The sequence below is a fragment of the Ursus arctos genome, unplaced genomic scaffold, assembly GCF_023065955.2.
Source record: "Ursus arctos isolate Adak ecotype North America unplaced genomic scaffold, UrsArc2.0 scaffold_32, whole genome shotgun sequence".
In the NCBI taxonomy this organism is placed as follows: Eukaryota; Metazoa; Chordata; class Mammalia; order Carnivora; family Ursidae; genus Ursus; species Ursus arctos.
Genome location: NW_026623008.1, coordinates 12103095 through 12129137, shown reverse-complemented (window position 1 = coordinate 12129137; position 26043 = coordinate 12103095). Strand labels below are relative to the sequence as shown.

Genomic DNA, 26043 nt, shown 5'->3' with positions numbered 1-26043 from the left:
TGGACAGGTCTTCCCAGGTTCAGCTGGAGACCACCACCCACCCCTGCCCTGCACTTGGCTGCTACCTACTCTGGACCCTGTGCCATGCTGAATGCTTGAGCAAGGCCCCGTGAGCATATGTGCATGTATTATTGTGACCATTTTATATATGAGGAAACAGAGGTCCAGAATGGGAAAGTGCCTCGCCCCAAGTCACCTGGCCAGCAGGTGGCAGAGCTGCAATTTGCCTGCAAAGCCCTGCTCTAGATCCCAGCTCCGCTGCCCCCCAGACTGCAGCAGGTGTTCCCCTCCCCACAGACAAGAGGGGGGAAAGCACCTCTGAGGCCAAGGAAGAGGAGGACAGAGCAGGCAATGAGGCTGGGGGGGGCCTCCCCCTCCTTGCCCCGTCCCACTGCCCAGCGAGGCCACTGCCCCACTTTGCAGCCACCCAGAGGACAGCCTCTCCCAGCTGCTGCCTGGCCACAATTCTGCGGAGAGTAAACACTCCTTCAGGGGCCTCTCCCAAGGTTCCCGATAACCAAAGAGCCATAAAAAGCAGTAAGAGGCCATTTATCTCAGCTTATCTGTGCTTCCTGCACTTTCCACCCCTCTCGGCTACTGGTTCAGCCCCCAGCTTCTCAGCGACTCTCTCTGGATGGCAGATCCCACAGGGTCCCTTTGCCAGGGGCTACACAGTGGGCAAGACCCCCCCAAACTCTAACGGCCGGAGGATTCCTGGCACGCTGGGTTGCACCCCTGTGCACGCACACCTATACACCCTGACGCACACCCTGGGGCATCCCAGGGCCTTTTCCAGGACAAGGTATGAAGAGCGCAAAGGAGGAAAGATTCCCACCTTTGGGAAAGAGAAAGGACCGGAATCACGCCTGGACAGCGGGGCTTGCCCAAGACGGTCCTACTCAGAGCGTCACCCCTCCAGAAATCCGCCACTATCCCTACATCCAAGAGACACACAAGAAAGACAAAAATATGAAACCCAGATGAACCCCACTGCCAGATGTCTTTTGAACCCTGGCCACTTTCCAGCTTATGTAACACGTGAAAGCTGGAAGGGCCTTAGAGATCGCCTGGTCAGATGGCTCAAAGCAGCTGCGTCTGCCGTCACCCGGGAAGCTCCTCGCAGGTACCGGCCAGGGTCTCTGCCCCGAAATTCTGAGCCGGTGGTCGGGAGGCCAGGCACCAGTGTTTCTAAATTCCTCACTGCCTCCCCTGTGCGGCCAGGGTCGAGAACCAGGCTCATGGGATTGAGGGGTGAAGAAGGCTTTGCTCCGGGGCCGACAGGGGACAAAAGCACAGCTCTGCCACTTGGCTCTGCATGCCAGGACAGCTGCTGTGGCGTGGGGCGAATAACCGCTTCTGCTCCCTGCGGTGAGGATGAACGAGATAACTGATCTGTGAAACGGGGCAACAAGGCCTCCCTCCCAGGGTGCTGGTAAAGAGGAAACCAAGAAAGCACCCGAAATACTTAGCAGAGGGTCTGGCTCTTGATACACACTCCTGGTATGCTACCTCCCTCCCCACCCTTCCCCTCCATCCCTGCTCACACTGCAGCGCCCCCAGCCTGCACGCATGCACCTCCTTACAGCCGCAGAACCACCGTCCCTCTCCTACAGAAGGGTGCCGGGACCCAGTCCGTGTGTCCTGTGCCAGCCCCTACGTGGTCACTAACCCACTTCCTGAATGGGTAGTGAGGAGACGCCAGGGCAAGTCTGGGGAGGGCCCCCCAACTTGCTATCCACTGTATAGTCCTCACTGCAGAGAGAGCATCAAGGCCCCCAGGGGACACCCTCTGGACACACAAACGCGGATGCCCACGCGGACCCCGCGTCTGGCCTATTGCTCCAGGGTGCGCGTGCCTCCCTGACATCTGGAGGGCCCTGGGCTCGCACCCCCAGCAGTAACTTATCAAGAGTCATGTGGGGCGATGAACAAGAACACGGGTTCTCACAGGAAACTGCTCACGATCTGCAATGAGGGCAGAAAACGAGCCATGAAACAGCACATGCGATAAAACCACAATTCTATTAAAAAAACAAAACAAAACAAAACACGGTGTATTCTTGCAGACCTGCACAGCCCAGAAGCCGGACAGGGACACACGGCCGTGGGATTAAAGCTCGAGTTAGTCTGTCATCTTCTGTACTAATTTTTCTACAATAAACATGTGTGCCTATTGTAAGAAAGGAAAAGAAGAACACAAATCTCTGGAAACATTAGGCAGCGCGCTGGCCGGCGTGGGTCCCGCACGCCCTGGGGTCGACTCCAGACACACGAGCACCCTTTGGGGACAGCGACAGAGAGCAGCTCTCTGGCCGGGCACCGGATCCCTGGGTCTCATTTCCTCTCCCGAAGGCTTCCGCAGCTGGTCCGCTGTCCCACTTTACAGGGAGGAAGGGGAGGGTTAGGCAGATAAGGCAGCCCGCCCGTCCTGGGTCTCAGAGCTCAGGTGTAGGGCGGGTGGGATCCACCAGACCCGTGCCGCAGACCGCCCTCCACGGGTTAAACACCGGTTCTGGGAGCCGAGCCGACTGGCTTCAGCCCCGGCTCTGCCTCACCTCAGCTCTGTGACGAGGCTGATGCCACGTTCCCTCTGACCCGGTTCTGCATCCGTGAAGTGGGCATTATCATAGTGCCCGCCTCTGTGTCACGAGGATGAACGAGGTAAGGCAGGTGGAACTTGTAGAACTGGGCCAGGCCCACGAAAATGACACAGCCTGGCACAGAGTGGCGGCGCCCCTCCCCCAAGGCAGGGACTGTCTGCTGGGTCACTGAGGGACCTGGCGCATCAGAGGCACTCCGTAAAGGTGTGTAGGATGGAACAATGGAGGACGGAGGTGAAGGGCAGGGGACTCCCAGCCAGCCAGCCAGCCAGCCAGCCAGTGGAATACCGGCCAAGGGCAGCCCCAGCACCATCCTGTGTGGGCTGGGAGGGCTGCAGGGGGAGGGCAAACGGAGCCCTGCCCTCTGGCTGTGAGCTCGGGTGCCACCAGCCCTGGACCAGGGGCTGCACCCCTCTGGGTCTGCACAGTGGGATCCGTAATAATGCCGTCTTTCCAGCTGTGTTAGTCTCCTCACTGCTGCTGTGAGAAATCACAACACAGAGGTGTTATCTACGGTTGTAGAGGTCAGACGTCTAAAATGGGTTTCACTAGGGTAAAAGCAAGGTGTTAGCAGGGCTCTGCTCTTCTGGGGGTGCTGGGGAGAATCCGTTCCCTTCGCTTTTTCCAGCCTCTGGGAGCAGCCTGCATCCCTTGGCTTACGGCCCCTCCTCCGTCTTCAAAGCCTTCAGCGTGGCATCTTTCGATCTCTCTCTGACTTGGGCCCTCCTGCCTGTCTCATAAGGACCCTTGTGATTTCACTGGGCCCACCTGGAGAATCCAGGAGAATCTCCCCATCTCAGATCCTTAACTTATATCTGCCAAATCCCTTTTCCACGTGGATAAGGCCGCGTTCTATGGCGGCGGAGATCCAGGGCTGGACGTCACGAGATTCCTGACCGGGGCACTCAATGCAACAAATGCGCACATGGGTACCTTTCTCAGGAGAGACTGTGTGGCTTTTATACTGGGTATTTTTGTGCTGGTCCTTTTATACTGCGATCCAAAGGCCACAGTTCAGATGTGGAAACCCCTCATAACCAGAGGTGGAGAGGAAAAGAAAAACAAAAACAAAAAAATGCAGCTTTTCCAATTTGGGGACTAGCAAGGAACCAGAGAGAGAGGTCTCTAGTGTTAAAGGGGCCTGGTTCCCATAACCCTCTCATGAAGGAATCCACTGGGGGGAGTTGATCTCTGCCAGGCCGCGGGTCCCACGTGGACCCCTCAGGACAGGACACAGGAGGCCAGAAATGCTCCGGATTTTCAGAAATGGTGAAATTAAGGGCAAGCCTGGGGTTGCAAACAACTCCACGCTGGGGCTCAGCAATCTGGAAAGCCCTGAGTAACAACCCAGTGACTGACTTTGCCAGGGAGAAGTTCCTCTGGGCTGGGGAGACTCCAGCTCTGTCCAGCTGTCCCTCCCAAGACCCCCATGCTCCCCACACCCATGGGCCTCAGAAGCCACAGGCCCTCCAGAGCCCTGTTTCCATTCTGTTTGAATGCTGCTTCCCTGAGCTGGGCCTGGCCTCCCAACACCTAATGTGTCCAGAGAGGACGGGGCTTCCTGGTACTTCCAGGAATCCGGCTGCCCAACTGCTTCCCCAGAGTCCAGGCCCAGGCGAGAGACTGACCAGTCCATCTCGTGTGGATACCCAGGACAGGGCAGGACAGGTACCTCCCGGGAGCCAATAAGAATCCCTGCGGCCCGGACAGGAGCCAGAAGCCTGACCCAGCAGGAAATACTAAGGCCGCAGGGGGCCCTATGGGGGTGGCAGCAAAACCGGGCAGGAAAAGCAAACAACTCCAGAGGGGGCCGGTGCCCTCAGAGGGAAGAGGCACGGGCCTGAGTCCAGGGAAAACACAGGAAGCCAGCGACCCACACGCCCTTGTTCCAGCAACCACTGGTGCTTTGGGCTGCTGCTTCAGCCAGATGCCCCCAGCAAGCGCTCAGGGGCTTGAGCGCATGCGCTTCGAAGTTCACCAGGCACGGCCAACCCCCCAGGCTCCTGCAGACGGCCACGCCCCAGCCCCACAAGTTCTCGGCTAAGCCACTGCAATGCCAGCCTCGGTTCCTCTTCGAAAAAGTGGGCAAGACCCATCACCCCATCTCCTGGGGCTGCGGTGCTGGGAGAGATCATGAGCACCGCGTACTTAGCTCCCTAGCACCGCCAGCATCGGCGGGACAGGCCACCCCGCCTCTCCGAGCCTGCCTCCCACCAGCCTCCGGCCCAGCGCCCATTGGGGCCGAGTCAGAGCCCAGGTTCCGAGGCCCCATTTCCACCCCGTTCCTCCTTCTCCTCCTCTTCATGGAGACACTGAAAGTTGCCTTTCGGACCCCACTCGGCCGTCTGTCTTCCAGTGCCTGTCATTCATGCAACAGGATGCCTTCAGTACTCCCCCGAGGCCCTGTCCTAAGCCGTGAGGACCCAGCAGCAAACATAAGTCCCCACTCCCCCACCCTAAACACCTGCACTCCAGGGAGCCAGCCTGCGGGGGGGCCGGGGGGGTTGGGGGGGACATCTCCACACCAGGGGGGAGGGGGCTGCTTGTGCTCTGCTCCCATTTTAAGGGAAGGGGCTCCCCCAGAATCACACACTGAGGCCACTCTGCTCGGCTCCCCAGGCGGGGTCTCTGGAACCGACTGTTTGTCAACTACTCTCCTAAGAACCAGGGCAAAGTTACATCTCTTAGCAGGCAAAATGCTCACCCCAATAAACACACACAGTCAGATCGTCCGTATGCAGCCGGCCACACCCCCACCAGAGCCAAAGTCTGAGGTTCTGGGTCCGGACCTGGAGTCCCAAGCACAACCCTGGAGGGCAGCGCAGTGATAAACACCCAACCCCCGGGCAGAGGGGCCCAGGTCCCAGCCCCTGTGTTGAATGAACGCCCACTCTCTGTGTGTAACCCTGGCCACCTAGCTTCCCTGAGCCTCAGCTTCCCCACCTGTGCCACGGGGAAGGGCAGTGTCTACTTCCTGCAGCGGGAGGCATCAGTGGGACTGCGCACGTAGCCCCGGGGACATGGTAAACACAACCATTCTCATTACTATTATTTTTGCCGTTGTTGTTGTTCCCTGGCAGCAGATGTGTCTCAAGGAAAAGAAAATAACACCAAAGCCGAGCAGGTTGCTCTCGCCCAGCAGCAAGGACGGACGAGACCCCCAGCTATTCTCACCCCTTGGATGGTTAAGCAGGGCGGCCTGACCCTCAGATCGCCCCTGGGGCCTCGGCACAGATGCGCCCAGCAACGCCAGCGGCTCTGTTGGCCCCACAGCAGCCTGGCTGCCTCCCCCAGCCAAGCAGGTACAGGGACCGCAAAGTCCACAGGCCTCAAAGTCAGACACGGACCCAACGCCCCTGCCAAGGGACCTGGACCGCCCGTCAGCCTCAGTGGGCCCCGTGACCGCCAGCCCCGCAGGGATGATTCCCTTCCCTGGGCAGACTCGAAGAGGTGGGGTAGCCGGCCCGGGGAGCCAGGTCAGACCTGGGCCTGTCTGACTCTCCGGGTACGGAGCCCAACCAGCTCCCTCTAACACCACATCTAAACCGGGACCCCCATTAACAACAGCAAATACACCTGGAGCAGCCAGCGCAGGCCAGCCAGATGGGGCGCGGGGTAAATACGAACTTACACGCGCCTTAGCAAGTCCTGTGAGAAAGGAGACTGACTAGCCCCCTGTTAGCGATCAGAAGTGAGGCTCAGGACAGGAAGCCACTTGCTCAAAGATGCACAGCCAACGCAGAGAAAGACAAAGCCAGCTCCATATGGCTCGGAGCCCAAGTTCCCAGGTGTCCCGGGACCCAGACTCCAGCCCTCACTTCCCCACCACGCTCCTGCCTGGCAGCTCACCGGCGGGGACGTGGGGCTGCGGACTGGCCCCGCTTCCCTCCCTAGCTGTGGGCCGGTGCCCTGAGGGGGGTGAGGTCCCCCGGGGGCTGCAGCTCTGCCAGGATCTGGGCAGTTATTCAAACTGTGTCATTAGGAGACCCCCAGAGGCCAGGTAGGCAGCCAGGCAAAGCCCAGGGCCATTTCCAAACCTCCAGGCTGCGGCCATGGAGGAAATGCAAGGAGAGTTGGTGAAATGTCCTCCACTGGGTGATTTGCTTTTGCAAAGCAGTGTTTGCTTTAGGAAAGTCTTAAAAAAAAAAAAAGGAAAGCAAATTTTTTTTCCCCCTTCTCTTGGATAACAAGGAGAAGGATGGTGATCTGAATGGATTCTTCTCCCAGAGGACTCCAGAGTGGAAAATGGAAAATCACCACGCAGGGAAGTAAACAGAGATCTGGAAGGGAGGGTGCAGCTGGGAGCACACAGAGAGCACTGGACGAGGAGTCCGAGGCTGCCAGCGTCTCACCGCGTGGCCTTGGACAAGTCCTGCTCCCAATCTCTGCATCTGTGAAACTAAGGGGAGGAGGGAGGCCCCTGAGGACTCCTGCCAGGATCCTGTACTGGCCCAGTAAGGGAACTCAAAAGTGACATTTATTCAAGCCAGGTGTTGGGGAGACTCACCCAGCAACCCAGGCCTAGCCCAAGAGGCTAAGGCTCTGAGCACAGTCTCTGTCCCTCCCGCCCCATCGCTGGAAACACCCAGTTGAGATAGGAGGTGGAGTAGAAGTGAACACAGGGTGCATATCTGGTACGTCCTTCGACCAGCATCTCCTATTCCACACGATGCTCCTAGATGGGTATTACTTCCATCATACAGACAGGGAAACTGGGGCTCAGAGAGGTTCCCAGGCAGGCCAAAGCCTCCCAGCTAGGGAGCTAGACGGGGATTTGGACCTCCAGTGCTCACACCCTGGTACAGCCAGGAGATGGTGTTCGAGGTGGCTGGGGCTGCCCCAGGGCCAATTCGAGGACAGGTAAGTGGGCAATGGGTTCAAGGCAGACACTGGGCCCGTCTCCCGGAAACGCTCTCTGAGCTACTGACCAGCAGGCTGACGATAGCAACATGTTATGTGGCTCCAGCTCTCAGGGCCACCGGTCACTACCTCAGCACTGCACCAGCCAGACACCCAGTCTGGCCTCCAGGACTCACAGGGAGAAGGCAGGCAGGGATGGGCCGGGCTGCCGAGATTCTGACCCTGAGTGGGCAACAGGGTTCTCCAGGAGAGTGGCCTTGAGGCTAGTGGTGCCCTTGCTCACAACCCACTCCCCTGCCCAACCCCCTGCCTCTACCAGTAGCTTCCTCTAATAAACACTCCTCCCCAAAGCTTCCCTCTCCCTGAGCTCTCCTCCTGGGCCCCCTCCCATCGGTGTCCCAGTTCCCTGGGCATTCTTCTCTGGGCCACTCTCCTGTGTCTGCAGCCCCCACTAGACTGAGTTTCTGGCTAGCTTCTGGCCCACCCTGGAGGACTCTAACCCCTGGGAGATGAGAACTCCCCGCACAGGTGCAAGGCCGCTGATTCATTTCAGGTCCCCAGCCAGGGAGGAGAGGCAGATCCCCTACCTCTGGCCGGGCAGAAATGCTCCCAGGGCCCACCCACTCTAGATGGCAAATACAGGGATTCCTGCCCTTGAGTCCAGAACTGCCTTGGCTCCAGGGGCCCAGGGCAGGAAGCTGCATCTCCGAGCTCTCCAGCTGGGTGACACCGGCCTGAGAATCAGGCCCCCTGGCTCTGCACACCAGCAGACAAAGGAAGACCCCTCCCCCTGCCAGGGTGACCAGGATTTAAAGCCCGGACCCCGGCGCCTAGATCCACCACTAAGGATTCCCTTAGAGGAGGACCCTCTAAGTACTCAGGTCCCCAAAGCCAGGCAGCAAGCAACAGGGAACAAAACCCTGAGAGGCCTCTGCTTTTATGGCCCCCAAGCCCCAGACGTGCAGCCCACCTCCGAGCTGGCTTGGGAGGCCACAGAGGGGAATGGCTGACAGATCCTTAGCCAAGTCCGAGCAGTCCTGGGCACAGCACCACCCTTCCCCACACCTCCTGCCCAGTGTCTCCTCTTTCTCCAACCACCAAAGCAAAGGAACAAGGCTCACTTACTGTGTCTGGGGTGGTGAGGCTGCCGGGTCTGGATCTGTGGGAAGAGAGCAGAGGAGAGCCTGTCAGGCCTGAGGCTGGTCCCTATGGACTTGGTCCATCCCCGCCCCCTTTCCCAGCCTCCCTGGGGTGCCAGAGACGGGGCTTGGACCAACCTGAGTGCCTGCTGGGTTCCTGCCTCCCTTCCCCTCCCACCCACCCCCCCCACTGCACTGTCATTAAGCTTCCCTACCTGTCCTACTTGCATCACCTCCACTCCCACCACCGTGGCCCACGTCCCAACTCCAACCAGAACCAGCCGCCCTGCCTGCTCTGGGCCTGCCCCCCACCCCCAGCTCCTCAAGGAGCCCCTTGTCCCCAAGCCTGCAGGAAGTTCCTGCTAGGCCGGTCCCCAGTCTCTCCCAGATGACACAACACAAGAGCCCAGAAGCTGCCATTTAACACCGCCTTATCAGGGCACTCCCACCCCTAGGGCCACCGGGACCTCTGGGAGCTGGCTTCTCTGGCTGGTGTGACTCCCTGGGAGAAGCTGCTGGGGAAGAGGGGCTTCGAACATGCAAGCCCTGGGCAGCGACTGTGTCCAAAGCCCAAGCCGGGGCCAACCACTTCCACGACTGACCGATGTGTCAAAGTGCACCAGATGCTGCAGGAATGCTTGGAATCTCTGGTTCCCAAGGGAAGCCACGGAATGCAACTTCTCAATGGTTCTTCCCTTCCTGCTTCTGGGGACAGTGGAGAGGCTGGGAGGCATCCCTGGGAGCCTGGAGCTTCCCCCAGGCTCTCCGCTCTCTGTAGCCCCAGAGGCCCGGAAATGGGAGGACCCAAGGCTCCCAAAAACACCTTACCAGTGATGGGGGCGGAGTCCAAGTGGATCAGTGGGGCGTCGTCGATGTCCTTGTCTGGAGCAACGCCTGGGACACCCAGGCCAGTGCTGGTGTCCTCGTCATCGTCACTGTCATCAAACTCAAAAGCCTCTCCAGGGTCGTCCTCTGCCTCGGGGGAGGGGCCGGGGCCTCCCGGAACCAGCTGATCTCCTGCAAGGGGGGAGGAGTTAGCTGCAGCTGGGCCTGGGGTTTGGTCAAGGGAGACGGCCACCGCGGGGGGGCTGCTGCGGGCCTGAGCGACGCCATGAGGGCAGTTCCCAGGGACTCGAGGAGAGCCCTGCCCGGGGCCAGCTGGCCCCCTGTGCTCAAGAGGTGACCCCGGTGGTTGGTGAGGGCTGTAAGCAGGTGAGCAGTGGACAGAGAGGTGGGAGCAAAGGACGGGCGCGAGGCTGCACTTGGCTGTACCTCCGTGTTGTTTCCTAATTCCCCGCTTTGTAAGCAGCTGCATCAGCGCGTGTGCGTGTGGGCACACACCTTTGTCCGCCGTTCCTTGTGTGTGTGCCTGTGTGCTTCTCCCACGTGTGAGTGAGCACACACGCTTGTCCAGCACACGGCACAGCCGCATAAAACACAGCCGCCTGGGTGTTTGGAGCCCGAAGGAAACCAGCTTGCGGGACCTGCTGGGGCAGGGCGAGGAGCCTGCACCCCCAGATCCCCTTCACGGCCATGCCCTCCTGCCGCCCATTAAAGAGCAAGTGAAGCAGAGCCCCGCCCCCGCCACGGCCCCCCTCTGTCTTAGCCCCTTGTTTTCTAGTCTATCCCTGTATAACCTGCAAAGATGTGTTTTGTGCTCGTTTTTGTATTCCCCGGGCCGATCTCAGATCCCTAAGAGTCGTTTTTACTGTCCCCTTTAAGGGGACAGGTCATGACCTGGCCCATGGTAGAAACTCAGCAACTTCTGTTAAACAAGAAAAGGAATGGATTTCTCTCCTAAAGAGCTTACAGGCCTTCACCTCTTCACCCACTTCACCAAGCTGAGCTCCCTGGTCTTCTTCCCTGGAGGACTTCCTTCCTCAAACCTGGGTCTGGACAGAACTTCAGGGGTTCACTATGCTGTCCCCCTAGTCCGTGCCAACCCCCTCCAAAACCAAAGGGGCACATGGCCTGGTTTTAAAAGTCTCCAAAGCTGGGGCACCCAGGGGGCTCAGTGGGTTAAGTGTCTGCCTTTGGCTCAGGTCATGATGCCAGGGTCCTGGGATCAAGCCCCGCTTTGGGCTCCCTGTTCAACAGAGAGTCTGCTTGTCCCCCTGCCCCCCATCTCCTCTCCCCCTGCCCCTCCTCTCCTCTCCTCCCCACTCATGTTTGCTCATGCTCGTGCACTCTCTTTCTCTCAAATAAATAAATAAAATCTTAGGAAAAAAAAAAAAAGTCTGCAAAGCTGACCATCCCTCCTCGGCTGTCCTCGGCAGCCCTGCTGTATAGCTCACACCAGGGTGTGCAGCATATGCACTTTGGCCCTGCCTGAGCCCCCTACCAGCTGTGTGGTTCTGCGCAAGTCTCTTCGCCTCTTGGTCGCTTGGTTTCTCCCTCCATAAACGGGAGAATAAAAACAGCACCCACCCCATAAGGCCGAGGTGAACGTGACCTGGGAAGTAGGTCAGGGCTTCTCCACCCCGCCACTGTTGACTCTGGGGCCCCAGGGCCTTGGTGGTGGGGGCACGGCAGGACGTACGGTAGCATCCCTGGCCTCTACCCGTTAGAAGCGGGTACTACCCTCCAGTTGTGACAATCACAAATGTCTCCAGACCTTGCTCAATGTCCCCTGGGGGACAAAATCACCCCTACCTGGGAACCGCCAGGGTAGCTGTAGCCCTTGGCTGAGTGTCTGGCGTGTGGGCGCATTACACAATAACACCTGTTGTACGTACAGCCCCTCCCAGCCGGGATCCTTGAAGACAGGACTGCCTAGCCCTTGTCTGTGGACTCAGCCCCAACAGGTGCTCAGAGGGGGAAGGGCGCGTAGGCAGGCAGGAAGGCGGATGGAGCAGACAGACGGCTGGATGGAACAGCAGAAGGACGGATGGGCATATCCAATTCTAGGAGTCCCTTGGACTAGAAAAATCCAATCCCTCCCGCACAATGACCTGGGCGTTTGCAGAGCAGAACATTCTAGGTGCAAATGTCTCAAATTCACAAAGCCCCTTCCCCAGCTGCTGGAGTGCAGCTGAAGCCCAGAGCTTAGCCTCCCTCCCCACCAGATGGGGGCCTCTGAGGTGGGGGCTCCCCTCCCCTCCTGGGAGCTTTGGGGACAGCTCAGGCCAACATCGACAGGGTTGGACTCCTCTGGGCAGTGATGTGGCCGGTGGCAGAAGCTCCTTCCCCAGGTAAGAGACACAAACCCTGGTTGAGAACCTGAAATGTGCCCCCATGCAGCTCCTGGGGTAAGCCTCACGACCATCCCCACTGGATGCGACGAAACCACAGAGAGTCAAGCAGCAAAGTGACGCACCCACTGTCATACGGCAGGTAAGAGGGGAGCCGGCTCTGAACCCGTTCTGTCTTCATTCCATTCCTACATTCTCCCCTGAGCCCTGCTGCCTTCGGAAGTTAGCTGAGCCCTTGGACACTTGGCTCTGAGATGATGAATTAATAAAGGAAATCCAGGGGTTGAGTTGGAAGCTGGATTAATGGTTTTCAAATGACAGTTCTCAACCCACTGGTGGGTCACAAAATCAATCAGGGGGTTCCCCAGGCGGCATTCTGTTTCATTTATGAATTGCTTGAGATATTTTTAAATATTTTATTATAATATTAATAAAGTCACATTTGGTATTACTTTTGATATGGTTTTGACAGTTCTGTTTCAGTTTGCACATACATATCCACACACATACAGGGGGTGTAGAATCTTCTACCGCTCTCCCCTCGTTCGCTCCTCTGCACCCACACTGGTCTCCCTGAGGCACCATGAATGTGCCAGACGTGCTCTAGCCTCAGGACCTTTGCACTTGCCATCTTGGGATCCAGAATGTTCTTCCCCAGGTATCTTCTCCTGCTCTCACCTCCTCCAGGTCTTTAATCTTGGTCGTCTCCAGATGAGGCTGCCATGCCCAAAACAGCCCACAGAGACCCCCTGGGACTCCCCGATGGCCTTGTCTGCTACTTTTCTCTACGGTCCTCGTCAGCAGTGATGTTCGATGCTTTTATGCATTTTACGGTGTCCTGACTAGAACGTGAGCTCGTGAGGGATTCTAGTCTGTTTTGCTCACTGTTACGTCCCCAGCATCTGCTACAGTGCTCGGCACACGGCAGACACACAGTATCTGCTGGACACACACACACTCCTGTTCTCAGGGCTGTGGACGGTGGCCTTTTTTATTTTTAAAGATTTCATTCATCCATCTGACATAGAGAGAGCACAAGCAAGGGGAGCAGCAGTCAGAGGGAGAAGCAGACTCCTCACTGAGCAGGGAGCCCGATGCGGGGCTCGATCCCAGGACCCTGGGATCATGACCTGAGCTGAAGGCAGACGCTTAACCAACCGAACCACCCAGGCACCCCTATGGGTTGTGGTTTTAAAAGTTTAAAAATACTGGGGCGCCTGGGTGGCTCAGTCGGTGGAGCATCCGACTCTTGGTTTCGGCTCAGGTCGTGATCTCGAGGTCCTGGGATCGAGCCCTGGGTCAGCAGGGAGTCTGCTTCTCTCCCTCTCCCTCTGCCCCCCCACAGCGAGCACCCTCACGTGCGTGTGCGTGCTCTCTCTCTCTCTCAAATAAATCTTTAAAAAAAAAATAAAGAAAAATAAAAGTTTAAAAATGCTGGAATGAATGACTACAAAGTTCCCGCCCACTATTTTCGGGCTACCAGATATAGACCCACCCTGAGCCTGGGGAGGCCTCCATGCCCTTGGCCCATCCCACTTGAATCCGCCTGAGTTGCAGTGGGAACAGTGCCCCTGGCCAGTATCAGGTGGTGACCGGGGCGTCACAGTCAGACCACCAGGCTCCAACCCCAGCTCTCCTAGATGCTGACTGTATGAACACGGGGTCACTGTATCCCCCAGGCTGTAGCTTCCTGACCTATCACAAGGACAAGAACAGCGATCAGCTCTCGGGAGGCCGGGACACTGGACGGGAGGGCCGAATGAACCCACAGACGAAAGCGCCTGGTGTGAGGCCCGTGCTCACTGCTGGTACCGGTCCTGCTCATTGTCAGGGCCACAACATCATTACCATTATCTCTGCTATGCTTATGATTATTATGATTACTGCCTTGAGTCAGAGCCCAGCCCTGGGCCCTGGGGGAGATGTGCCGGCCTTCCCAGTCACAGGCCTGGCCCACAGAGCAACCGGCCACGGGCTGTATCCAGGGACATCGATCATACGGTCATGGTCATGCCTGCATCCAGGGGACTATTCCCAGCAGCCCCGGGGCCAGGAGGTTCAAAGAGGAGTAAGACAAGTGTCAAGGAACTCACTGCCGGTGAGGCAGGCAAATATGGCAAGAGATGAGCCTCGAACCCCCAGCCTGAGCCATGCCCAGTGACAGCTGGGAGCTCAGCCTCGGGCACAGGGCCGCCCCTGCACAGAGCCTCACAGGGTGAATAAGGGTCTGACAGCCTCCCAGCAGAGCTGGTACCACAGGCTGCAGCCACAGCAGGAGTGGAGAACACGGAGCCTGGGACCCAGAGGAGCCAAAGACGTGAGCAAGGAAGCTGGTGGCTATAGGATTGGGAAGAGGTGTTTGGGGGAATTTGAATTTTATTTGGTAAGACAACAGGAAGCTCTCAAACAATCAGCAAATGGCAGAGAGCCTGTTTCGACCCCATGATACTAGCCAGCGATATCAGATACCACTAGAACAACACATGTCAAATGTTTGTCGAATGGAACCGAATTGCTGTAATCATTAAGTCATTTTGTTCTTACTTTTTGGTGAATAGGAGAAAGGGTGCAAAATGCCCATGGCAGCAGGAGACAGAGCAGGGAGCATAGGGGGACCCAAGCCACAGTCATGCCTCAGGAGATGCCCTCGTCCCCCGCAGCCCTGTTCCTGTGCTCCTGAGACCCAGGTAACCAGACACTGCTCCTTATCAGAAGAAAAATCAGGAAGCCCCTCCCTGGATAATTGAGAGCTGAACTGAGCCCTTCCCACCCATCTGGACAGGTGGCCAGACAAGAGCTGGCCACATGGGCCTTTGATGTTCCTGACCACACCCCAGCCCTGGGAGAGCCAACCCCAGCGAGCCCAGGAGGCCGGAGACCCGAGAAGCCACCGTGCACAGTGAAGGGGGCTTCACTATGCGTGTCCCCCACCCTTCGGAGAAGACCACGAGAGCTCAGGGAGGAAGGGACCCCCTCCTTGCTCTCTGCCCAGGGCTCAGAGCACAGCACACCCCACAGCGATAAGAGCTCCCATTCATTGAGTGATTGATTACCACACGCCAGCGCTTTCCATATACTTAAACCTTGCAACAGCACCCGAGAGGGTGTCATGACTGTCCCCGTGTTTATGGGTGATGAGGCTGAGCCACAGAGACACCAGGTCACTCAACTAAGCACACAGTGTCGGTGGCAGGGCTGGGCTGGTGAAAAAGCCCTCACTCGCGACCTCTCTGCTCTCTGCCTCCCCCAGAGGATGGATCACAAGACAGGAAGGGGGGCCCAGTGGGTGACGGGGGTCCACCTCCTCCAGGGGGGGAGCCCGGATTTCACCTACGGTGCCCGAGGCTCTACTGCCGGGGTTATTGCCAGATAAACGACAGGACATCACACTGAATTTCGGATTAACAACCAATAATGTTTCAGCGTACCTGTGGGTTTTCCTCATCATCTTCCTTTTTTTCCCCGATAACTCTGGCCACCCTGCCACTGCCAGATGACCCAGCTGGCAGATGGAGGTGGACAGCCCAGGCCCTTCCCCTCAACCTCACCACCCTTAATTCACAAGCGTCACCCCCAAGCACACAGCACTCCTGTTGTCATGTCTATGGGTTGTGGTCTTAAAAGTTTAAAATCTCCAGGGGCCCTGGGTGGCTTAGTTGGTTAAGTATCTGCCTTCGGCTCAGGTCATGATCTCGGGGTCCTGGGATCGAGTCCTGCATGGGGCTTCCTGCTTGGCCGGAAGCCTGCTTCTCCCTCTGCCTCCCCTGGCACCCCCACCCAGCTTGTGCGTGCTCACTCTCTCTCTCTCTCTCAAATAAATAAAATCTTTAAAGAAAAAAAGTTTAAAATCTCCAGGGGGTCTTAGGTAAAGAATCACCCCCTCGTCCGGAGCCTACCCCATGAGAAGGAGATTATGATCCATGTTGCAGACAAGGAAATTGAAGCAGAGGAATGAGGTCATTTGCCCGAGGGCACACAGCTAACCACCCAGAGCCGGTGAGCAGGATTCATACCCAGGATCAGCCTGCCCCCAAGCTAGTGGCCCGTCTGGAGGAGGGACGAGCAGGAAGCCTGGGGTACGGTACCTATGGCAGCCTGTGGAGAAGGATTGGAGGAAGCCATCAGACAAGGTCCAGCTCAAACCAGCACCGTCCCAGCTGCTCGCCTGTGGGAAAAAAAAAAAAAGAGGCCAGAAATCTAATTAGATGGTGTTCAAGGGCAAAGTTTCAACAAGCAGAGAGGGGTCATTGGCTCACGACCTGTGCACTCCAGCCCACCAGCTCTCCCATTCCTTCCCTAGCAGCTTCCCGAGCACAGGAAGGTGCCAGAAAGGGCCCAGCCCCCACCCACCATAAATCATTAACCCAGAAAACCAGCAACCACAGAGCTATAACCCCATCTTCCCAGTAAACCCGTGCCACCACAGACCTTACTTTTGCTCAGTGCCCAGAGCCCCTGGGAACCCTGGTGGGGCCAGCTAGACAATCCCCTTCCTCCTTTCTGGCTTTCAGGTGAACTCCAGCCCCAGAGGCAGGATCCTGCTGCGGCCTCTGTGCTCCAGAAGCTGGATCACGCCTGAACTGTCACGGACGTGGCCGGACTCTTCCTCGTCCCAGCCGTCCAGTGGCCACAGCTCCCTGGAGTCCAGCCCCTCACACCAGCCCCGCCTGCAGCCCAGTTAAAGGCCATTCACTCTCTTTGTCTCTCCCCATCCTGCCCCACAGCGTTGGCCAGCTGGCGAGGGGCCACTGGCCTTGGCACATGGGTATAAGGGAAGTAAACGGATGCAGAGAGGCAGATGGCCAGAGATAGGGGCAGAATCCCAAAAGCTCGGAGCTGAGAGCACAGTTTTCCCGGGCCTCAAAGTGGTGGCTCCACTGGGATTCCCAGGGCCTGCGGCCAACTTTGCCTGAAGTCCAAGCAGTGAGGGAACGGGCTCTCCCCGCTCTGTACTGGCACCCCTGATCCTGAGCTAGGGGCTGTCCTTCCAGACCTTTCTGTGGAGGGGAGAATCAGTCCTGGAGGGAAAGCATGAGCCCTCCAGTCCAATCAGCCCCTGCCACAAATGCTGCGTGTCTGCTTTCCTCTCCAATCCCAAAGCCTTTATTTTATAACTGGCTTCCTAAATAAACATAGAATGCATGTAAATGGCAATTAATTAACAACAGCAAACATTCCCATAGTGCCTACTATGTCTCAGATGCTATTCTCAGCACTTAACAAATATTAACAGCTATTAATCCAAACTATGAGAAAATGAGGCCCAGAGTGGTTAAATAAGTTGCCCAAGATCACACGTCTACTAAGCGGCGGAGCTGGGGTTTGAACCCAGGCCGTAGGCCCCGGGGGCCACGCTCATTAGGTAACCACGCTCCAGGGCCTCTCAAAACCCAGACATAAGGTTGCACAGTCCACCCCAATCGCCCGAAGTGACTGCCTTCACTAGGTCCTTGGGAGTCCTGAACGTTCCATGAGTGTGCCTGCTTATCCCGGTACCCGTATACGTGTCTTGTTTCACACGGAGGTGGGGGGTGGGGCGGGGGGAGCACACTGCACCTGCTGGGCTAGACCTGCCTTTTTTAAGCTTTAGAAACTTGGAGATCATTTCACACCAGGACATAGACGTCAGCCTCACTCTTCTGAATGCCTGCGCAGTGTGTGGATTTTTTTTTTTTTTTTTTTTTTTTTTTGGAAATACCATAATTGATGTAATCTCTACCACTGGACCCTGAGGTGTCCCCGGGGTTTTGGCATTATGAACAAGGCAGCAACTAACATCCTCCGTACACAGGGCCTTGAGCAAATGGATACGTGAGCCTGTAGGGCATGTGCCCAGAAGTGGATCGACGGGGTCAAAGAGGAGGACTGCAATTTTCATGTCGGTTGAATGCAAATTACTTTCCACTAAGTAGGTGGCCGTGCCTCATAGTCCCACACTCAAAACTGTCAAGACAAAAATTTGATCTTCAGCAAAGGGCTTTGGGAAACAAACTAAAATATCTGCAAATTTCCTTGCAAGTCGAAAGATCCAACAACAGCCATACAGCCTTCCTCATGTGGGGCCCTCCTCCCTGGGGCTCCACTTAGGAAGGAGCCGGGAGACGGACGCCCATTTTACAGGAGGGAAAAGGGAGGTGCCTAGCCCCAGCCCGTATGCAAACTGCTGCTCAAATACAATTTTTTGATGATGCAGAAACCCGGGATCCTTTCCCTCCAGGCCAGAAAGCTGTCCTCTCCTTTTTCCTCACCCTTCAGGGTTGATTCCCACTCTCTGCTCCAAGCCCGAGGCTTTCCCCAGGAAGGAAGAGAGACACCAGCATTCATGGAGCCCAAAGCTTTATCTGCCTTATTGCATTTACAGATGAGGAAACCAAGGCACAGAGAAGTAGGGAATCTGCCTGAGGTCCCAGAGCGGGCCTTGGCCCCAAACCCTCCTCTCCCTCCTTTAACCACACCGCCTCTCTGGACTCTGGGGCTGGAATCTGGAGGCGTCTGCTACAGGCTAATCGGGGGCAGTGAGGTCCCCAGGCAAGAATACAGAGCTGCAAGCCCCCTGCACACCCATAGCCCTGTGGCCACCATTTGTACACACATGCCCCTAGCCTCAGAAGGATGCAGGGGAGGGAGCAGGGGTCTCTCAGGGCAACCATCGCTGCCACGAGAGACCCTCACGGCACAAGATGTAGGAAAACATTCAGGCTACCCGACAGCACATGGGTCCCACCACGGAGGAGCTGTGACACCTTGGACTAGCCCCCATCTCTGGGCCTCAGTTTACTCGTCTGCAAAGTGGGGACTAAAAAGTTGATACCTCGGGCACCTAAGTGGCTCAGTCAGTTAAGCGTCTGACTCTTGATTTTGATTTTGGCTCATGTCATGATCACAGGGTTGTGAGATAGAGCCCCATGTCAGGCTCTGCACTGGACATGGAATCTGCTTAAGATTCTCTCTCTCCCTCTCTCTGCCCCACCCCCTGCTCCTTCTCTCTCGCCATAAAATAAAATAAAATAAAATAAAATAAAATAAAATAAAATAAAATAAAATAAAATAAAAGTAGCACTTCTGCAGGTTATCAAGACAATTAAGAGCAAACACGTGTAAAGCTCTTGGAAGGGTCCCCAGGTCACGCTGGTATACGGCTGTCATTAACACTCGTAACACAGGCTGCGCTGAGCACAGCTCCGCCTTGGGAGCCAGGGACTCATCTCCACCAGCAGGCGAGCTGAGCCTCATGAGTGTCCTCATCTGTACAAAGGGGGTCCCACTACTGCCCCATGGGGCTCCCAGCAACACACCTGAGACCAATCACACAATGCTGGGAGGCTCCATCAGCACCAAAATGGGAGTCAGCAATCGGGACCTTGTGTCTGGATTCCATACCCCAGGAGTGGAAGGGCCCCTGGGGGGGCTCACGGAGGGACTTCACACTATGGGGATCTGGGGAAAGCCACCTGGGGCAGGCGGATCTGCCTGCGGGCTGGGCTCTGTCTCTGCAATCAGCATGACCACAGCCTCGGGCTTCCCCTCTGTGAAATGGGCCTGAGAGCTCCTGTGTAGACTGTGTCCCAGTTTGCTACAAGCTAGGAGCCAGGTCATGGGAGGGAATGTGTTTAAGCAAACAGGTGGAGTCACTTGGCTATTTCTTACTTTTTATTGATTTTTTTTTTAAGGCTTCCTTGAGCTATGCATGGTCTGGGAGCTCTCAAGGGGGGGAGCCTGAGCCAGAAGAAAGGTGTTCTGATGCTCCGGAACCAAGCCTCTCTCTGAAAAGGGCTCCAGAACCTTCCTGCCATGACAGTCTCTGGCAAAAGAGGCCATCCGGCTGGTGAAGGCGAGCCAGTGGAAAACCGAAGGTGGTCAGCAGAGTGCAGAAGCGGTTCGGATTGTGCTAGAAAAGTGCACAGAGGAAAAGGCCTGGAAGGAAACCCCCACAGATAGTAACGGTGTTGGGCTCAGGTGGGCATTATAAGAAGGGACAACAAAAATAACTGCTCCCATTTTTTAAAAAAGAACATTAAGGCAAAAACCTCACAGCGGGTCAGAACCAGGAAGCCTTTACGCTGAACACGGCTCTGCTCTGGCTTTTCAGGGGCGGAAGCCGAGCCACGGAGAGGCCAACACCTAAGGGCAGCAGGTAAAAGGGTGGGATCTGTTGCTAGATCTGAGTTCCGATCCCAGCTCTAACACTTCCTGGCAGCAGAGCTGACACCTCCCTCCCGAGCACCTGCCACGCAGAGGTCCTGTGCCAATGCAACGAGGTATTTCACACGGAGGACGCTCTCGGTGAACACTGGCCACTGCTATCTCCGTGACGTTCGCTGGGCTGAGCTCGGGCAGCAGGGACATAGATGACTTTTCTCTTGGGGGCCAGCTCTTTGAAAACAACTGCCAAGACTGGACGGGCAGGCCGACCCCCGCAACAGTGCTCTTTCCAGCTACACTGGGCAGAATGGCTAGGGGGAGGCTGTGCTTTTCGGCCACATTCAGGCAGGGTGAGATAGAGAGGAGCCAGGGAGGAGTCCCAGCTCCCGGGCTGCAGGGTGGGCCCCAGTGGGGTAAGCTCAGTGACCTGGACCACCCAGCTTGCTCAGAGAGGCCAGCGTGAGCACCTCCCTCCACCCTCAGCAGCCCTGCTCACTAGAGCAGGTGTCTTCCCGGCTCTAATTTAATCAAAAAGCTTATCAGTTCCTCCTCCCTCTAGAGTTCAAGGTCCATCCAGCCCAGAGGCCCAGTAGGAAACCCTCCACCAGCCTGCACCTGCCCCTCCTCCCTGGCTCACCCCACTCAGAGCCATCTCTCACTCCCAATCAATGGAGTGGTCCCAGCCCGCTTTCCAGGATGGGGCCTGGAGAACTAGCCCTGGAGGGCTCCTGAAAGTCAGGGAGGCTGCTGGAGTTGGCACGGGGAGGGCTGGCCTCTGGAGAGAGAGGCCAGTGGGAGAGGGGACGGTGGGCAGGGGTCCAGACAGGCAGAAATTCAGTCCCAGAAGCTGGGCAAGCGGCAGGTGTTGGCCTATCCAAGTCAGGCAGCCTTGCTACAGGAAAGGTGACTGCCACACAGCCTTGGTTGGAGATGGAGACACACAAGAAATAGGTTCTGGCCCACGCACCCATCTCAAACCTGGTCTCAGTGGCACCTGTGTGCGTCCCCTGGAAGCCAGGAGAAATGTGCGGGACAGGGGAGCAAGAGCCGGTGCTTGGGCTGGTCAGAACCAGGGCTCCTCCGAGCAACTGGGCCCTCCCAGAGTTTTTCTGTGGCTTTTGGCCTTTTGTCAGACAGACCCTTGGCTGACCTGCCCCCAACCCCCTGCAGTCACAGTGACCCTTACACAACACACACACCCTCAGACCCTTCCTTGTGGCCTCCAGAATGAAGTCTAGGATCCAAGCAAGGCCCTCAGTGACTCGCCCCTCCCCCCTTTCCACTGCCCTCTCTCAGAGTTCAGCAGCTACTAAAAACGCTGCCCCAGCCCTCATGAAGGCTCTTCAGGCCCAGGACCTTGCCAACCTGTTTTATATTCCTGGGCCTTTTGCTCAGGCTGTTTATTCCCTCCATGTAGAACTCCTGCCCACAACCAGCAGGCAAACTCCTACTTAACCTTCAAAACCCAGACCCAGTTTCTCCTCCCCAGACCCATTTCATGAAGTGGTTCCCAAAGCTAGCTGTGAAGCTTAAAAAAAAAAAAAAATACATGTGTTCCAAGCCCATGACTCTGACAGCTCAGGGATGCAGCCAGGGAAAGTCTATTTTCAAAGGGCACAGTGATTCTGGGGCATGTACAGCCCCTATTATAACAGCCCGCCCTCCCCGCCAGTGGATTATAACTTCCTTTCATCTCCGTGCCAGGAGCACCAGCCCACACACAGGACGACAGCCGCTGAACGGCACTGAGTTAAGCCTAGAATCGGAGAAGCTTCCCCTGCCTGGGACCTACTCGCTGTGTCCCTGGGCCTGGGGGAGCTGTGGGTGTGGGCTTCCTGCTGCATGGAAAGAGGGGCCTCGCCCAGGTGGGAACCCCAGCCCCCTCAGGTATCCTCTGCCCTGTCCAAAAAGACCAGAGCCCGGTGGGGGGTGGGGAGAGGCAGGGGGGGCAGGGGGCGGGGGGGGGGATGCAAGCTGTGGGCTGTGCACCTGGTGGGAAGAAGGACAGGTGTACTGTGTGCAGGGCGTCAGGATGCCTACAGCTCTGCCCTCCGTGCAAGGGGCCACCTGCTGGAGCCTCCGGATGCAATCCTGGAGAGAAAGGGCACCTCCCCCAAGGAAACACCACGGAGCTATAGCAGGAGGCGCACAGCCAGAATCCAGAGCCTGGGAGAGAGACAGGCTAGACCGCAGGCAGCTATTCCCTCTCTGTGCCTCCTGTCCTCAGCTGTCCTGTGCGGGTGTAAATTGAAATGACATCTGACCACGCTGGTGGGGTCTTAATACATGCTAGCTCCCTGCCCAGAGTTCCTGCTGCTCTTTGAGGACCGTCGTCCCATTCTGCAGACTGCCCCACTGAGTCCAGACTGACCGCCCACCAGACTACCGGCCCTGTCCTTTGTGACCCTCATCACGCTTGAGGTCACGAAATGATGGTCTTCAAAATGACAGCTGACATCTCCTGGTGCCACTCCACGGCCGTGCACCAAGAGTGCTGGACAGTTTCATTTCGTTAATTTAATTCCCCCAACCGATGAGGCGGAGACTGAGGGACGTTCCCCAGGCCACGCAGCGCCTGGGTGGGGAGGCCCTGGGCTGTGAGCGGGGAGAGCTAGGGCAGGACCCTGGTAACAAGTGGTGGGTGAGTGCATGGGTGAGTGGGGGGAGCTTCTTTCCTGCCCCTCCCCAGCCTCCAAATGCCAGAGGGACAAGGAGGCCAGCTCCCCCACCCACGAGACTCCAGGCCACTCAATGGGCTTCCCTAGCAGGAAGGGGGAGGAGGGCGCCAAGAGGAGCATCCTCCAGGCAGGGGTGAGGCTTGGTCAAAGGCTGAAGCCTCAGACAATGGAGGCTCTGTCCCAGCCCAGAGTAGGCGTCCCCACCCCCTAACCTTCTTCCCCCATTGACTTCCTAGGTGTGCCCCTGCTCAATGATCCCTAGGCAGGACAGGTGGGGAGCAGCCTCTAGGAGGAGGCCTCTGGGCAGAAGAGCCCACCCACTTGGCACCTCTCCAGGGGGGATCCCTGGGGGCTGTTGCCTGGGAAACCAGAGCCGGCCTGGAGAAGCTGCTGGACCACCTATATAAATAGGGCTGCCCCAGACGGGTCCTCAGTCCCCTCCCCCCTCACAGCCCCCAGCGCATTAACTGCTCTGTCTGCATGACCCAGCCCAGGCAAGAGCCTCAGGGCTGAAGGGCCAGGGGCAAAGCCTCCTACCATGGGCTGAACTGTCCTGCCCTCACCCCTGGGGGGTCCTAGACCCTCAGCCATGTCCTGGGTGTTCCACGTGATGGGGTCCCATGGCCTACAATCTGGAGGCCAGAAGGGGGCAGCATCAACTTTGTGCCACCCCTTCACCCTTCCGAGCCTCGGTTTCCCCGGAAGCCCCCCTCTCAGGCAACTTAGCGCCAGTGTGGCTCCGGCCCGCTCATTCTAGCAACAGGGCATTTCCATGATGGAACCAAACCTGACAGGTGAGCTTCCTTCCCTCCCTTTCAGACGTGGGAAGCTGAGGCTCAGACTGGCAACGCGTTTGCCTCAAGTCCCCAGAAGCACAAGGCAGGACCAGGAGAGGAAGGTGTGTCTGACTCCATGCAACTCGGCAGAGCTGACGGAGGGGACGGGTGGAACGTCCAGGCTGCAGGAAAAGCCCAGGCAGGGGCAGAGAGGCCAAAAGAGCTGGGCCTTCCAGGCAAGGGCACCTCCCCAGGAAGGCGGCTAAGCCTGCCGATGAAAGCAGGGGTGAGGGAGAGCGGGCAAGAGGCACGTCCCAGCCACCCACCCCGGCACGCAAGTGATGCCAAGGGCAGGGGCCAGGATTGCCAGGGTGGCTCCCAGCCACTCAGCAAGCTGACCTAAAGCCTCGAGGAGAGGGGGGCTGAGGCCTGACTGCTTCACCCCCAGATGCCCAGGATCAAGTAGCTGTCCCAGGAGCACCCAAGGTCCCTGAGTGGCCTCAGGACAGTGAGACCCCCCAGGACCCTCCAGGAGCATGGAACTGCGGGCTGCTGACCAGGAGCCCCATGGACTCTGGGCCCACGTTCCTTCCAGATCAGAGCCTAGGGCAGGGCTTCTGGGGTCAAACCGTATTCCAATCCTGGCTCCACTACTTGCTAGGACCTGCCTAGCTGTGTCTGCACTAGGGGGAGGGAGGTATCTCGGGTGAGGAGGGATGAATAAGGAAAGGAGCACTGCCTGGCATGGGCAGGAACCTACCAGAAGGCACGGCTCATTACTGCACAACAGGCAGCGGCCAGGACACTCAGCACTGTGCCCCCCAGATGTCGCAGATGGAAGCTGACCGACTGCCACGGCCCCCTCCACGCCGGCCACCCTGGCCCGCCGCCCTCACCCTCTCTCAGGGCTCTGGGGGCTGGAGCTGAGGGAGGCACCCTGGGCTCCCCACTGCACCCAGCAAGCATCCCCTCTCTGTTGGGGCCTGCGTGCTGCCCCCCTCCCCCGGGGCTGTATGGACTGGCTTCCATAAGCAGAGAATTCGGGGTTCAGTCGGGGAGATGGACTCCAGCATTGCCCCATACGGGCCGAGTGCCTCCTGCTTCCCACCCCAGGGGCTCAGAGACCCATAGCTCTTCAGCCCGTGGGCCTTCAGATGGGGAAACCCCGGCGCCCTCCCCCTTAGACACGTGGACCCCCACATAGACAACAGGAAGGACCCTGGACTCTGAGTTAATGCCAGAATGGGAGAAGCCTGGGGGCTGGGAGCGGGAGGAGCATGCGAGGAGGGGGCTGTCTTTCTGGGGAGAAGGTGAGGCAGCCAAGAGACACCTCGGCTGCTCTCTCCTCGATCATTCCCTGCCAACATAAAGATGGCATATGACTGCTCTTCTTAAGGATCCAATATCCAAAACCACACCAATCCCACATCAGCTCAAGCCACCACCAGATTCCCCTGCTCCCCTTGTGCAAACATCGCCCGTGCCCCCTGTCCAGGACACCCCCCCATTCTGTGCTGAGCTATCTATGTGGGGGGTGTCTGCGCCCACTGCTCCGAGATGCCCAAACCAGTGGGTGTGCCTGGGCCCCATCCCTCCCTTCCTGCCACCCTCTGTCTGCTCCCCTCCCTCTGGGACGGCTCCCACCCCACCCCCTTTCCTCCCACAGGACCAGTGGGCCAATCCCGGGCTCAGGACTCCGACCTGATTCGAAGATGCCTCCCTGGGTGCAACCTCGCCTGTTCCGTGGTTTTGGACACCCTCTGTGCAGTGACACCTCCGGCCTCACCTTCCTTGAACTCCATCCAGGCTTCTCCCCTCATGCCTGCTCAGCGTGTCCGCGCCGTAATTGGCCGGGCACCCTGACGTCAACATCCACACCAACTCGCAACCCCTCCCCGACTCCTCCCAGCCTCCCAGCTCACCTGATGGACGCACCAGCCTGCCAGGGGCTGGGGCTCAGGCCTCCGCCTCACCTTGACGCCCCCTCTCTCTCACCCCCACATCCCATCCCTCAGCAAGCCTTGTTGGCACTACCTTCTAAACCGGTCCAGACTCTGACCACTTCTCACCACCTCCCTGCTGTCACCCTGGCCAAACCATCCCCATCTCTCATCTGGACCATTAAAATAGCCCCTGACCAGTCTCGTTTCCACTTTCACCCCTCACCGCACATACTTTGTTCTCTACACAGCCGCCCGCGATGCCTCTGCTCAAACCCTCCAGTGCTTTCCTACCCCATTCAGAGTGGAAGCCAGGATCCTCTCTTTGCCCTATAAGGCTCTACATGGTGTGCCCCCCCCCACTACCTCCCAGACTGCAGATCCTACCTCTCCCCACATAGCTTACCCTACCCCAGTCACAATGACTGTCGTGCAGCTCCTCAAACACCCACGCGTGCCCCGACCTCAGGGCCTTTGCACTTGCCGTTCCTCTGCCTAGAATGCTCTTTCCCCAAACACACGCCTGGATGGCTCTGTCACCTGCTTCAGAGCTCTGCTCAAAGACAGGCCTTCCCCATCCATCCTCTCTGAAATAGTACACACACATCCCCATCACGCCACTGCCCTGTCTTCAGAGCATTTAACGCCTCCGAACATGTGGACGTTTCAGTTGTTTCTATCAGTTTCCTCCTCCTAGAATGTGCACGCGACAAAGGC

General features: G+C 57.6%; 1 protein-coding gene across 13 annotated transcripts in view; it reads right to left on the bottom strand.

Annotated features, from left to right (window-relative positions):
* Nucleotides 1-26043, bottom strand: part of ARHGEF10L (Rho guanine nucleotide exchange factor 10 like) — a 159752-nt gene that overhangs the window by 91904 nt on the left and 41805 nt on the right. For 9 of the 13 annotated variants that reach the window (XM_057305143.1, XM_044391492.3, XM_057305144.1 and 6 more), the window contains exons 2-4: nt 15876-15955; nt 9428-9616; nt 8586-8619 (exon numbers count right to left, since the gene is read on the bottom strand). In XM_057305143.1, coding sequence (XP_057161126.1) covers nt 8586-8619; nt 9428-9616; nt 15876-15912 — 260 coding nt within the window. In that variant the 5' untranslated portion in view covers nt 15913-15955. Of the gene's footprint in view, nt 1-8585; nt 8620-9427; nt 9617-15875; nt 15956-16218; nt 16434-26043 lie in introns of those variants that run through there. The other 4 variants (XM_057305146.1, XM_057305149.1, XM_057305142.1 and 1 more) reach the window with 3 other exon arrangements.